Consider the following 12344-nt stretch of genomic DNA (forward strand, 5'->3'; position numbering starts at 1 on the left):
CGAACTTTGATACAATGTATGTATGTATGTATGTATGTATGTATGCATGCATGTATATATTCATGAAAAATGACCGTTAGTATCAAAATTCGACGACCCATGTCGTTTTTAATTCTACAAAACTCAAAACGACATCCTCCTTTCCCCATTTTCTAAACATATAAAAAGAAACACAATCTACCCTACCAAAATGTGACCGTTGCAGATCTAAAGAAAAGGCAGGAAATTTCAGCTCCTCCCCCAAAAATAAATCCCCTTTGGAAAACCCTATAGGAGCTCTTTTCTCCACCAAAAAATCTTCCATTTTTTTAATCTCCGTTTTCAAAATCTAAACGAAACCCAATTTTAAGAAGCTCACAAGCTAAGCAAGGAACCAAAAATCTCAAAAAATGGAGTCTTCACAAAGGAGAAAAAGTGGTTTAAACCTCCCTGCTGGGATGAACGAAACTTCACTCCGGCTAGAAACTTCTTCCCCTTCTTCTCCTTGTTCTTCTTCTTTTCGTTCGATTTCGATATCTTCACCACGGATGATATCGAGTTTAAGTTCACCATCATCGTCGAAATCGACGATTTGTAGCGATAGGTTCATCCCGTGTAGATCTTCATCAAGGCTACACACTTTTGGGTTAATGGAAAAGGAATCACCTGCTAAAGAAGGGGGAAATGAAGCTTATTGTCGGATTTTAAAATCTGAGTTGTTTGGTTCTGATTTCGGGTCTTGTTTTTCTCCTGCAGGTCAAGGTTCACCTATGAGTCCTAACAAGAATATGTTGAGGTTCAAAACTGAACATTCAGGGCCTAACTCACCTTATTCTCCTTCAATTTTGGGGCATGATAGTGGTTTCTCTAGCGAAGCATCTACACCTCCTAAACCACCTAGGAAAGTCCCTAAGACACCCCATAAGGTAACATATTTCGATTTTCAAGTTACTTTTCATACCCGCATCGGATTCATACCCGAGTTTATGTAAAATTTGTTGAAATGAAATGAATGCAGGTTCTTGATGCTCCATCACTTCAAGATGATTTCTATTTGAACCTTGTTGATTGGTCATCTCAAAATGTACTTGCTGTTGGGTTGGGTACTTGTGTTTATTTATGGACTGCATCCAATAGTAAAGTAAGTTTATATATGCTTTTGAGGGATTTAGAACAAATGAATGTATTTAGAGTTTTAACATGTTACTGTTTTGCTCTTAGGTAACAAAGTTGTGTGATTTGGGACCAAATGATAGTGTTTGTGCTGTTCAATGGACCCGGGAAGGTTCTTACATATCGATTGGTACAAATCTCGGTCAAGTTCAGGTAATTAACCGTCGGTTTCGAACTCACCATCCATTAGAGTAAATAACGGTTGAGGTTTAAGCATTTTGATTGTTATATATAGGTTTGGGATGGAACTCAGTGTAAGAAAGTCCGAACCATGGGTGGACATCAAACAAGAACCGGTGTCTTGGCTTGGAATTCGCGGATACTGTCATCTGGAAGCAGGGATCGTAACATTCTTCAGCATGATCTTCGAGTTTCGAGTGATTACGTTAGCAAGCTTGTTGGGCATAAATCCGAGGTTTGTGGATTGAAATGGTCACATGACGACCGTGAACTTGCTTCCGGTGGGAATGATAATCAGCTTTTGGTTTGGAACCAGCATTCACAGCAACCAATTCTTAAATTGACTGAACATACAGCCGCTGTCAAAGCCATTGTTTGGTCACCCCATCAAAGCAACCTTCTTGCATCGGGGGGTGGAACTGCGGACCGATGTATTCGGTTTTGGAACACTACTAATGGTCACCAATTGAACAACATAGACACAGGGAGCCAAGTATGCAATCTATCATGGAGTAAGAATGTGAATGAAATAGTTAGCACTCATGGATACTCTCAAAATCAAATTATGGTGTGGAAATATCCATCAATGGCAAAGGTTGCAACGCTAACAGGCCATAGTTTTCGAGTCCTCTACCTAGCCATGTCGCCTGATGGACAGGTAACGTTTCCTTAACAATGAATCGTACTCTCGAAGATCGAAAACAATTAATTTTAGTATAATAACTGTGTTTTTCATCTTTTCATGCAGACCATAGTGACTGGTGCAGGGGATGAGACTTTAAGGTTTTGGAATGTCTTCCCATCTATGAAAACACCAGTAAGTATCATTACAATACAACACACAGTTCAGTTCTATAAGATTCTAAAAGCTTCTATTCTTACAATACTTTCACTTGTTTTTTCAGACACCGGTTAAAGATACGGGACTCTGGTCTTTAGGCCGAACCTATATACGATGAGACTTGAATTGGTTTTCTCTTTTTGTAAATGAAGACACCGGTAAGTATCATTACAATACAACACACAGTTCAGTTCTATAAGATTCTAAAAGCTTCTATTCTTACAATACTTTCACTTGTTTTTTCAGACACCGGTTAAAGATACGGGACTCTGGTCTTTAGGCCGAACCTATATACGATGAGACTTGAATTGGTTTTCTCTTTTTGTAAATGAAGACACTTCTGCAGAAAGCAACAATGGAGATTTTTATTTGTTTTTTCATTTTTTTGATATTTGTAAGTACTTATAGCTTTAGAAGAAAATACATTAATGAACTTCATTGCATTTGAATCTGAGAATAAGAGGATAACAATGTCGGGATTTGAAACTCAGATGGTCAGACCTACTTAACATTACCTTGTATAGCCAATACAACAAGAAACTCAAGACGGTCAGACCTACTTAACGTTCACCTAAACTGCTAACTTCGATCTAATACATCTTACCACCGATATTATTCTCTGGTACATGTTAGCAATTCGGTACATGATGGATTCACCTTTTCGATAAATACCAGTAAGCAGCCCCCGGTTTCTTATTTATGTAACCTGTTGGGAAACTGCAGCAAACAGATCATCAATATCAATTTTTCATATCGATTGCATGCATGCACACAATGGCTGTGAGAGGGGAGATGTTTTCCACACCTTGTCTCCATATATGTGAATCCATCAATGGTTGCAATCCGACCATAAAGTACTTCGCAAGACTTTACCTTCTAAGGGGCAGGAACCCAAGTTGAGAGTGCATAAACAATTCGTCCTTTCCATCCTTGGAGCAACCAGCGATTATCCTCATCGATTACAAAGTCCTTATGGTAGCCTGTATCTACCCTCTCCTTTGCTATCTTCATGATCTCCTTATTCAGAGGCAACTGTCTGAGACCGGCCCTCATGTTCCTCATCTGCCACTGCTTGTAAGTCTCAGGCCTCTCAATCCTTTCAGCACCCTCACATGCAATGACATTCATTGCCTCCCATCCAAATATCTCTCTTTCAATCAGCATCCGTTCCGGAATTTCGCGAGGGACATTAGTCTCGAGCATATCGAATAAAGTAGAAAAGTGGAAGAGAGCCTCTCTAAATCTCGTGATAAAGAACGGAGCACTATAAGCACCATTCACAATCCCCAGTATGAAAACATCAGGATTCATCTTCCTGATCAAGTTAAGAACCTTATTCCTTGGACTCTCCACAATCACGGTCTCATCTAGTAGATTTCTAAGCCTGTACATACAGTTCACAACAAGTACTTCATCACGATCAATCCCAAGGTCCTCAATTTGAATGGTGTCCCACTTCTGAGCAATAGCATGGAACTCAAACGGAACTTTGAATGTTTCCGCATAGTTTGCAAGACGGCGCCCTGTCTCTTCCACCCTTTCTGCCGGCCGAAAACCCGGTTGTGGAAGATCAATCCCTGTAATCCTTAACTTAGGCGGTCCACCAGGTCTAGACGAGAGACGTCGTATAAGGCAAGGCCATTGGAAACCATATAGAATACCAAAATCAATAATATGAAGCCTAGCAGCATTTTCAGCTAGATTCATTATAGTCTTATTCGAGAAGAAATTTGAGAGCTTCTTAAAAGGACAAGCAGCAAGAAACAGATGGTGGGCTTTCAACACATCAGCAGCTGAAGTCGGCTTTGTGATAAGCGCAGTGTAAATTTGGGTCCCGGAACCAGCTAAGCGTGCCTCTAGGCCATCAATGAAATAGTGAGCTATCCTCTGCATCCCATCACCCATAGGTGAAGAATGCTGCCTGATTTGCTTGATTAGCTCATTAGCACTCCTCCAATCATCGGCTGCAACGGCTTGTGCACAAAGGGTTAAGAGAGTTCTCAAATCCACCATGTTCTTTTTACCACCATGTTTCTTCCCACGTGCCTTTCCACCATTAGATCCTTTCAATTGTCCGTTCTGTTGCACATTCTTGCTCGTTTCATCTTGCAAAACTTTTTGAAGCTCGGTTACACTTTGACAATTTAGTAGCACCATATCAAACATTTCAGGGCTTACAGCAGACTCAGTATAAACTAAAGATTGCTTGGAACTCCTCCCACACTCTAGACTCAGATCCTCAGGATAAGGATTTTTCTTTCCCCTTGATCCATCCTGGGAAATCTCATCCTTCTCCACCTTATCTACTGCCACATCTTTAGTCTCTTCCTTTAGCTCTTTGAGAAACAATCCATCATTCTCCCCGTGAACAAACAAGCTTCCACCATTCGGGAGGAACTTACTCGCTTCCTCGAAGCCTTTTCTAAATTGTATGGCAGACTCACTATTGTTAAATATTTCAGGAAGCCTAACAGTACTTACCGGAGAATCTGCATATCCATCTACCATGCTACCAATACTGTTTCCCGAGCTATGAGATGAACTAGCCTGGGACGGGAAGTTCAGAGCCCTTTGCTCACCGAAATCATGGTTGTGCCCGGGATCAACTACGCTACCACTACTAATGCTTGCACTACTACATCTCCAACAATTTTGACCATGACTTTCATCGGAGCTTTCTTGGTTTTGATCAGCATCATATTCAGGAGAAGGTGGATACCTCTCTCCGAGAACCTCATAAAATGCTTTCTCGGCAGCCTGAAGTGCTGCCGATGACTCTTTAAACATACAAGTCTTATCTTCCATATCTTCTTCCATAAGCATCTGACTTATGTACTTAAGAACTTCATCGCTGAAGTCAAAATCCTCATGCAAATCTCCCTCGTTCACACTCGAGGAAGGCACTGAATTTCCCGGAATCGGAACAGGTTGGCTATCAACATTTAGTCCTACTGTATCAGAACAGGTTCCAAAGGAAGGCACTAAATTTCCCGGAACCATAACATGTTCCAAAGGAAGAACATCAACATAATTCTCATTCTTAAACCGGCTATCGAAATCCCGACCAGATAAGGCCAACACCGTACCATCATTTAGTCCAACTCTATCAGAACAAGTTCCAAAGGAAGACACCATGTTCCCTGAATTTCCTGGAATCATAACAGGTTCCGAAGAAGGAATATCGACACAATTCTCATTCTTAAACCGGTTATCGAAATCCCGACCAGATAAAGCTAAGACCGTACTGTCATTTAGTCCTACCCTATCCACAAAACTATTAGATCCCTTCAGCCAACCATCCATGACTATCAAGTTCCCAACCTAAGGACCTTAAAACATCAAAACAATACAGCGTCAAACATAGTGAAAACAGGGATTAAAATAAAAAACCAAAATTCTTTTAGACATTACAATAGCGATAACATAAAACAAAATTCCCGAAGAACATAAAAATAATACAGCATCAAACATAAGTAAAACTGGGTTTAAACTAAAACTTACAACTTTGGGGATTCATAATAACAAAAAGATAACATTTTTCAACAGTTCATAACATAAAAATAATACCTTCGAACAGTACATAACATTTAAAAAGAAAACAAAAACAAACCTTTGGACAGCATAAAACATAAAACATAAAATAAGATGTTTTATATAGACATAAACCCAGATAGAAATGATCTTAAAAACCCATTAAAATACATTGAGACTAGCTATAAAAAATAAATAACAAAAATTAAAAAGATGAATGAAGTACCTGAGCTGACTCAGAAAGAGAAAGACTTTAACTTTTTAGAGTTAAATGATAGGAAAGTATGCTTTGTTTTGTTTTGGAATGAAAGAAATTAATGTGTTAAGAAGATGATGATGATTGTACCGGGAAGATTGAAGGTGGCAGATGATTGGTTAATCTCAGCGGTCCGTTCATTAAAAAAGAATTTTTATTTATTTCTTCAATTTTAATTGGAAAAAAAGTTTCCATATTTTCACTAGAAATTATAGTAACCATTTAAAAGCAAACATTAATGAGCATATTTTTTTATATATAATTCTGCTTTGGGTGAATTAAACTTATCCATAGATCAAATAAAATATTTAAAAAAACCTTTTTTATTAAATGGTAATATTTTTAACTCCTTAATAGGAAGATAAAAGCGGAAGATAAAGCGCTTCAGCAAGTTTAAAGCTATGTCGGCTTATATTAACAACAATGTAAATATTGATGTTAACTGAGTTAAGACTCAATCAGTATTAAATTAATAATTTTAATGAAAATAATTGGTGAAATAATGGATTATAATTTTTGTTTTGAAGTGCTAATCATAACTTAATTTGATAGAATAAAAGTCAAAAAGATAAATTTAGCCCTTAACGTTTACCTATTTTGACCCTTATTCTTTATTGGGTCACACTCACAACCTTCAACATTTTGTCAAATTGCTAGCTTTTAGATAGAAAAACCGACAGAACTATTAAAATTTTGATGGCATTAATGTGACAACTCATGTGGAATTTTATGTATGCCTCATTGTTTACATAAATAAATTTTTAAAGGTTTTTATGAACTTTTTTAAAATTTGTTGATTTTTTTTAATTTTAAATTTTTATGAATTACATGGATTACAACACAAATGACAACATCAATACCGTTAAAATTTTAAAAGTCCGGTTAACTTTTCGTCCAAAACAAACAATTTAACTAAATTTTAAAAATTGAGGATAAAACTGACTGAAAAAGAAAAACTAAAACAAATAAACCTGAGAAACTAAATTTATCATTGTATTCAAATAAAAAGTGCATCACTTATTTTATTATTATTGAATCCAATTGGGTTCAACCAATCAATTTATCTATTCTCATCCAATCATCAGTTCAACAATAAATAAATAAATTAAAAATTTTACAAAATTGATTCAATTATTAATTTTTCTCTCAATTTTTTTTTATTTTTACCGATTATGAATAGCTCACTTAAAGGTCGAGTTAATCCTTATATCAACACTCTAACCAACCGATCCAAACCCATTACTGCTAATAACTCTTTTATTAAAGAATATAACAATTCAAAAACAGTTATTGGTTAAGTCAAAACATACGATCTTAAATAAAATTACATGTACGATATAATTATTAGTCGACAATTAAAATGTATTTAAATTAATATCATAATAAATTCGAATACGATACATATATTAGAGCTTAAATTAAAATAAATCTAAAAATAACTCATATATAATTTATACAAAATAAAACCCGAAACTTGAAATATTAAATTTCTTTTATCTAACTAATTATATCATAAGAGGAGACTTGTAAAAAGAAATTCTAATAATTTTTAATTATAAGTAAAGTAATAAAATATTCGACTTTAGTTGACATCAAAATCAGAAGATAAACTTAAATGAAAAAAAGTTGTGTTGTCAATTTTAAAATTCCAATTGGTCATTTTCTTCAAAGTTGGCTTTAGAGCACTAAAATCATTAAATAACAAAATAAAATACAAGAGAGAAAAGACATGTAAGAAAAAAGAATGAAGTGTGGACCAAATTTGTTTGTCCATGCAAATTAATAATAACAACAACAAAATTATTGGTATATATCGATTTCAAAAATATTTTGGGATTTTGGCTGATATTATGTTGATGTGTCACAAAAATGTTTTATGTGGAAAGTGTTTTCTTAAAAGTATTTTATATCAAAAGTGTTTATTGTTCGGATTTAATGTTTTTAGTATAATATTTTCGTTGATGTATAGTTGTATTTTTCGAACAAATTAACTTTATAAAATATTCATTGATTATGTTAATAGCCTTTCTATATTGTCCTCAATAGTTTTGCACACAAAGCAAAATGCAAGCAGATATTGACGTATTGATTATCTAACGTTTAATTAATACTAAGTGGTATTACGTGGCTGGATTGTAATATGGAAAGACGATTTGTATTAGTAGATAATCTAAATATGTCATGAGTTTAAATAGATAATGAATCGAAAGCTGGTGTGTTTGGTGTACAATTTCTGTAGTATATAGTATCACTCCATAATAATGGAATTCATAGCCCAACTAAAGAGTAAATGATATTTTCTCATCGACATTACATGATAGATGAAAAGTGAACATGGTCATGGGTCATTTATCTTTGTGATAATTAATGACTTAATTACTATCTAATAATAGTTGACTTTTTATAACGGAAGATGTAATGATTACTATGAGATAAAATAGGATTATATTGGAAGAACAAATTTATCTCAATAAGATTAAGAATATCCTATGAGGGTAACACATTTATAACAAGATCATTAGACGAGCACTTGTTAAGTAGCTTTCGTAATGATATTATAATTAGGTATAACTCAATCACGATATTTTAGTGGAATGACTTCGTGACTAAATAAGTTTATAATTAATAAGTGGAAAGTCAAAACTTAATTATAAATTATTTTGAGTCCTAATTATATATGTTCAATCAGTCCCTCTATTATCTCGTTGAAGTTAGAAATGAACTAAATGTAGAACCAAATGAATGGAAACAATGAAATAATAGAAATGTGTTGCATTTGTAGTATGTGTGTTTTCTCACTTATACAAAAATGACTTTAGAACTAATTTAAGGTTTTTCGAATTATTATTTAATTTATTATAATTAAATAATTGATGTTCGAAAATGGAACTAAATTAATTAATCATTATGAATAAGGAAAATTATTAGATTCTTTTACGGTAAAGTTATTATGACTTTAACGAAATTAGAATTGAGTTGAGAAATTAACTTTAAATTAACTAAATCAATAATATTTATTTGAGGAAATAGAAAATAAATATTGGATTTGATTAAATTATAAAGTGTTCGGCAAAAAATTTAAGAAGCACATATAATTGGACCCAATACATAAGAGACTCAATTAGTCCTTATACATAGTATGAGTGGTGACAACTATAATAAAATTAACTAGGGTGTGCCGCCCTCCTCTCTCTCAATTAGACTAGAGTGTGTTTTCTATTTAAACAATATTATTTATCAATGGCTTGTTCAACTAAGATTGTTGTACTTCCCTTTATAATGGAGAATACCGGTTGAGCTAAAAACACTTTATATATTATTGGGTTATCGTTGTTTTGCCAGAAAGTAGTGAAAATTTATTAACTTAGAAAAAAATTTATTTTCTAGGAATTATGTTCTTTACAATTCTTTTATAGAGAGAAATACTTTCCTACTGAAAGTAATTATATTGTTTCTTTTTTATGATTTTGTTCATGTTGTTCAAGCCCAGACTCTGTGTAACTCGTGGTACGAGGATAAAAGAAAAGTCGTTAAGTTAAAAATTAGGATTGACTTGAGATTGTTTCACACAAAGCACAAGTACTATTTGGTTAAGATTTATTGCTATAAATATCACAAAATAACTCGATTTTGAAAAAAAATAAATCTTCTGCTATAATTGTAAAATTATTTTCTAAACCAATTTTTCCCACAATGTAACCGATTAAAAAACTGGATAGTTTTTAATTTTTATTATGTTGACTATAACTTCCTTAAAATGAACCTTACTATTAGCCTTTTGATTTCCTTAAATTTAGCCTTAAAATCAGCATTTTTATTAGCCTTAGAATTTCTTTGAAATTTTAAACTTATTATATTTTTAAAAAAATATTTATGCATATTTATATATTTCTTTAAATTATTTAGAATTAATATTAAATTGAAAATATTTGTAAGTTTTGAGGGTTAATTCTTTTAAAAATTATTGACTAAATTGATATAATATATAAAAGTAGAGGGCTAATTTGTTATCACACTATTTTTTTTAACTGTCACGCCAGCTTGGCGTTTGTGATTTTAACATGAGTAACTAAAATGACCAAAATATATAATATGAGTACTTAAATTACAAACCTTTTATTTTCGGTGCCCAAAATTTTTTTTTTATAGTTAAATGACTATATGTATAAATTACCCTTAATATTATCAATTTTCAATAAAAAGTTTAAAAGTAGGATCCTAATTAGTAAAAGTACCATTGCAATCTTATACTAATCCTTTTAGGATAGATGGAGGAGCAAAATATATTGTTTTATATATAAAGTATAATAACAAATTTAACTCTCGATATTAGCACATTTATTTAATTTGACCATTATTTTTTATTTGGAGTCAATTGACCTTCAATCTTTCATTACTGATATGACATTATTTTATTTTATATGCCACATCAATAAATAGTTTAAAAATTATAAAAAAGATAATCATAAATTTTTTTAAATTTTAAATAAAATAAATAAAAACTTTAAAGGAATTAGAAATGTAAAAGAATTTTATTTTATTAAAATAAGAAAATAAAACATTAAAAGCAAACTATGAAAAATATTATTAAAAAAATATGATAAATTCAAAAAAAAACATAAACTTATGGGTTAACTTAATTAAGTAGTATTAAATATATAGGAAAATATTTGATGCATTATCGATGCAGAAGTCCCTTAAACCATCGGTGAAAATAATAACATACACATGATCATTAAATAAGACAAAAAACTGTGGAGGACTTATAAATAAATACTAATAACTTTATTTAAATATGACTAAATGCTAAAACTCTAAACCCTAAACCAAAGATCATAAACTGAGAGTTATCAATATTTATTTATAATAGTTATGATTAATGTTTAATTATATTTAAAAAAATTTATTAGTGTTTATTTAAAAGTCTTTCATATTTTTTTGTTTAATTTAATGATGATATGTCATATTTTTATTCACTAATGATGCATGAGACTTATGCACCAACAGTACATCAAATATTATTTCTAAATATACTAATTATTCTTTACCTTTTCTATATCATACTTTCATAAAAACACATTAAAAATATAAAAAAAATCAAGTTTCTTTTAAAAATGTTTTTATAATTTAGAAAAATCTTTAAAAATATAAAAGAATTAGAAAAATAAAATAAAATGTTGAAAGTAAATTTGTAAGGGTCAAATTAAATATAAGTATAAAAATTGATGATTAAATTATTATAAAACCTTTTATATATGTATAATTAACGGTACAATTTTAAAAAAATATTTTACTCATTTATCTAATATATAAAATTTAATTTATCTATTTCTTCTATAAGAATTTAAAATACAATTTTAAATATAATACAAGAATTGCTATGATGTTTTTACTCCTGTTCAAAGGTGGTCAGAAATTTTTTTGAGCGGGCCGAAATTAAGTTGTATATTTTTACAATAGAAAAAGTGAAATTTCACTATTTTAATAGCCTATATCTTTATAATTTTTAAAGGATTAAATCAATTTTTTTCTTTTTTTTAGGAGTCAAAGTGTAATTTTACCATATACTAATTTAAATTTTTTAAAATTATAAAAAATCTAAATGTGAAAATTTCCATTTTAGGGGGACCGTGGCTCCAGCGCCCCGTGGCTCCACCCTTGCCTATGTTTATGTCCTAGGCTTGTTGTCGAACTATAGTGCTTCAACTCCTCTTTTATTGTCAATTAGTCATTAAATTTGAGGACCAAATAACTGAAAAAAAACAAATTTATGGGCCCAAATACTATTGATATAAGGACTAGATTTTAAATTTAGTCTTCCAATTTTTCCAACCACGTCTCTGACTATGGACTAAATCTGACCTGAACCCACAATTCTTAATGATCTATCAATTTTGGGCCACATTTTGAAATTTCGTTGTTCTCTTTTTGGGATTAACATTATGATTGATTGCTGACTTGTTTTGTACAAATTGAGATAATTTTCAATTTGGTAAAATACAATTATAGAGTTTCAATTTTTAAAATTAAAATTATGGCCGACATTAGCTTAACAGTAATACAAAGTTTTAAGAATTTTAAGATTTTGGGTTTAAGTTTTTAATACGAGTTTTGTCTAGATTTATAATAATTTAGGTCCGGATATTTCAATTTTCGATCTATTATACTACGTATTAAGTTTATTTTAGTTATAATTGATTCGGTATTTGTGCTGTGTATTTGTTGACACCATTTTTGATTGAAAAACGGGGTCGACTTGGGTTTTAAAAAAGAAACGGGAGTCGCCACCAATCCTTTTTTATGAGGTGTGATTGGATCACCTCGAAAATGGGTTGTTTTTAATAAACGGTTTGATTTTATTAAAATAACAAGTTTGGTCCACGG

The 12344-nt window shown here is 31.7% G+C and overlaps 2 protein-coding genes across 4 annotated transcripts; one reads left to right on the forward strand and one right to left on the reverse strand.

Moving 5' to 3' along the window:
* Positions 1-89: 89 nt before the first annotated feature.
* On the forward strand, positions 90-2663 carry LOC121222629 (protein FIZZY-RELATED 3). The gene is made up of 7 exons (XM_041103777.1): positions 90-905; positions 998-1120; positions 1201-1305; positions 1388-1990; positions 2081-2149; positions 2238-2331; positions 2420-2663. Exons 1-6 carry the CDS (start codon positions 390-392, stop codon positions 2289-2291), a joined length of 1470 nt encoding a protein of 489 aa, XP_040959711.1. The 5' UTR covers positions 90-389; the 3' UTR covers positions 2292-2331; positions 2420-2663.
* On the reverse strand, positions 2595-6056 carry LOC107930046 (scarecrow-like protein 9). Of its 3 annotated transcripts, none has more exons than XR_005919968.1 (3): positions 5931-6056; positions 2979-5502; positions 2595-2890 (listed from the first exon to the last, which is right to left on the reverse strand). XR_005919968.1 is itself a non-coding variant. In XM_041103776.1 (2 exons), the coding sequence occupies exon 2, from the start codon at positions 5474-5476 to the stop codon at positions 3050-3052; it is 2427 nt and encodes an 808-aa protein (XP_040959710.1). In that variant the 5' UTR covers positions 5477-5502; positions 5741-5783; the 3' UTR covers positions 2595-3049. The 3 variants fall into 3 exon arrangements, 1 of the variants encoding a protein (XP_040959710.1); XR_005919969.1 differs by lacking the exon at positions 5931-6056 and adding an exon at positions 5784-5881; XM_041103776.1 differs by lacking the exon at positions 5931-6056 and adding an exon at positions 5741-5783 and having other exon boundaries at positions 2595-5502.
* Between the last annotated feature and the right edge of the window lie 6288 nt (positions 6057-12344).

This window comes from Gossypium hirsutum, chromosome D10 (genome assembly GCF_007990345.1).
Source record: "Gossypium hirsutum isolate 1008001.06 chromosome D10, Gossypium_hirsutum_v2.1, whole genome shotgun sequence".
Classification (NCBI taxonomy): domain Eukaryota; kingdom Viridiplantae; phylum Streptophyta; class Magnoliopsida; order Malvales; family Malvaceae; genus Gossypium; species Gossypium hirsutum.

Bases quoted from the DNA above. Each gene is read 5' to 3' on its own strand.
- LOC121222629 (XM_041103777.1), top strand. From the start codon at position 390: ATGGAGTCTTCACAAAGGAGAAAAAGTGGTTTAAACCTCCCTGCTGGG. The intron at 1,121-1,200 runs GTAAGTTTATAT...TTTTGCTCTTAG, and splicing joins GGACTGCATCCAATAGTAAA to GTAACAAAGTTGTGTGATTT. The intron at 2,150-2,237 runs GTAAGTATCATT...TTGTTTTTTCAG, and splicing joins TCCCATCTATGAAAACACCA to ACACCGGTTAAAGATACGGG.
- LOC107930046 (XM_041103776.1), bottom strand. From the start codon at position 5,476: ATGGATGGTTGGCTGAAGGGATCTAATAGTTTTGTGGATAGGGTAGGA.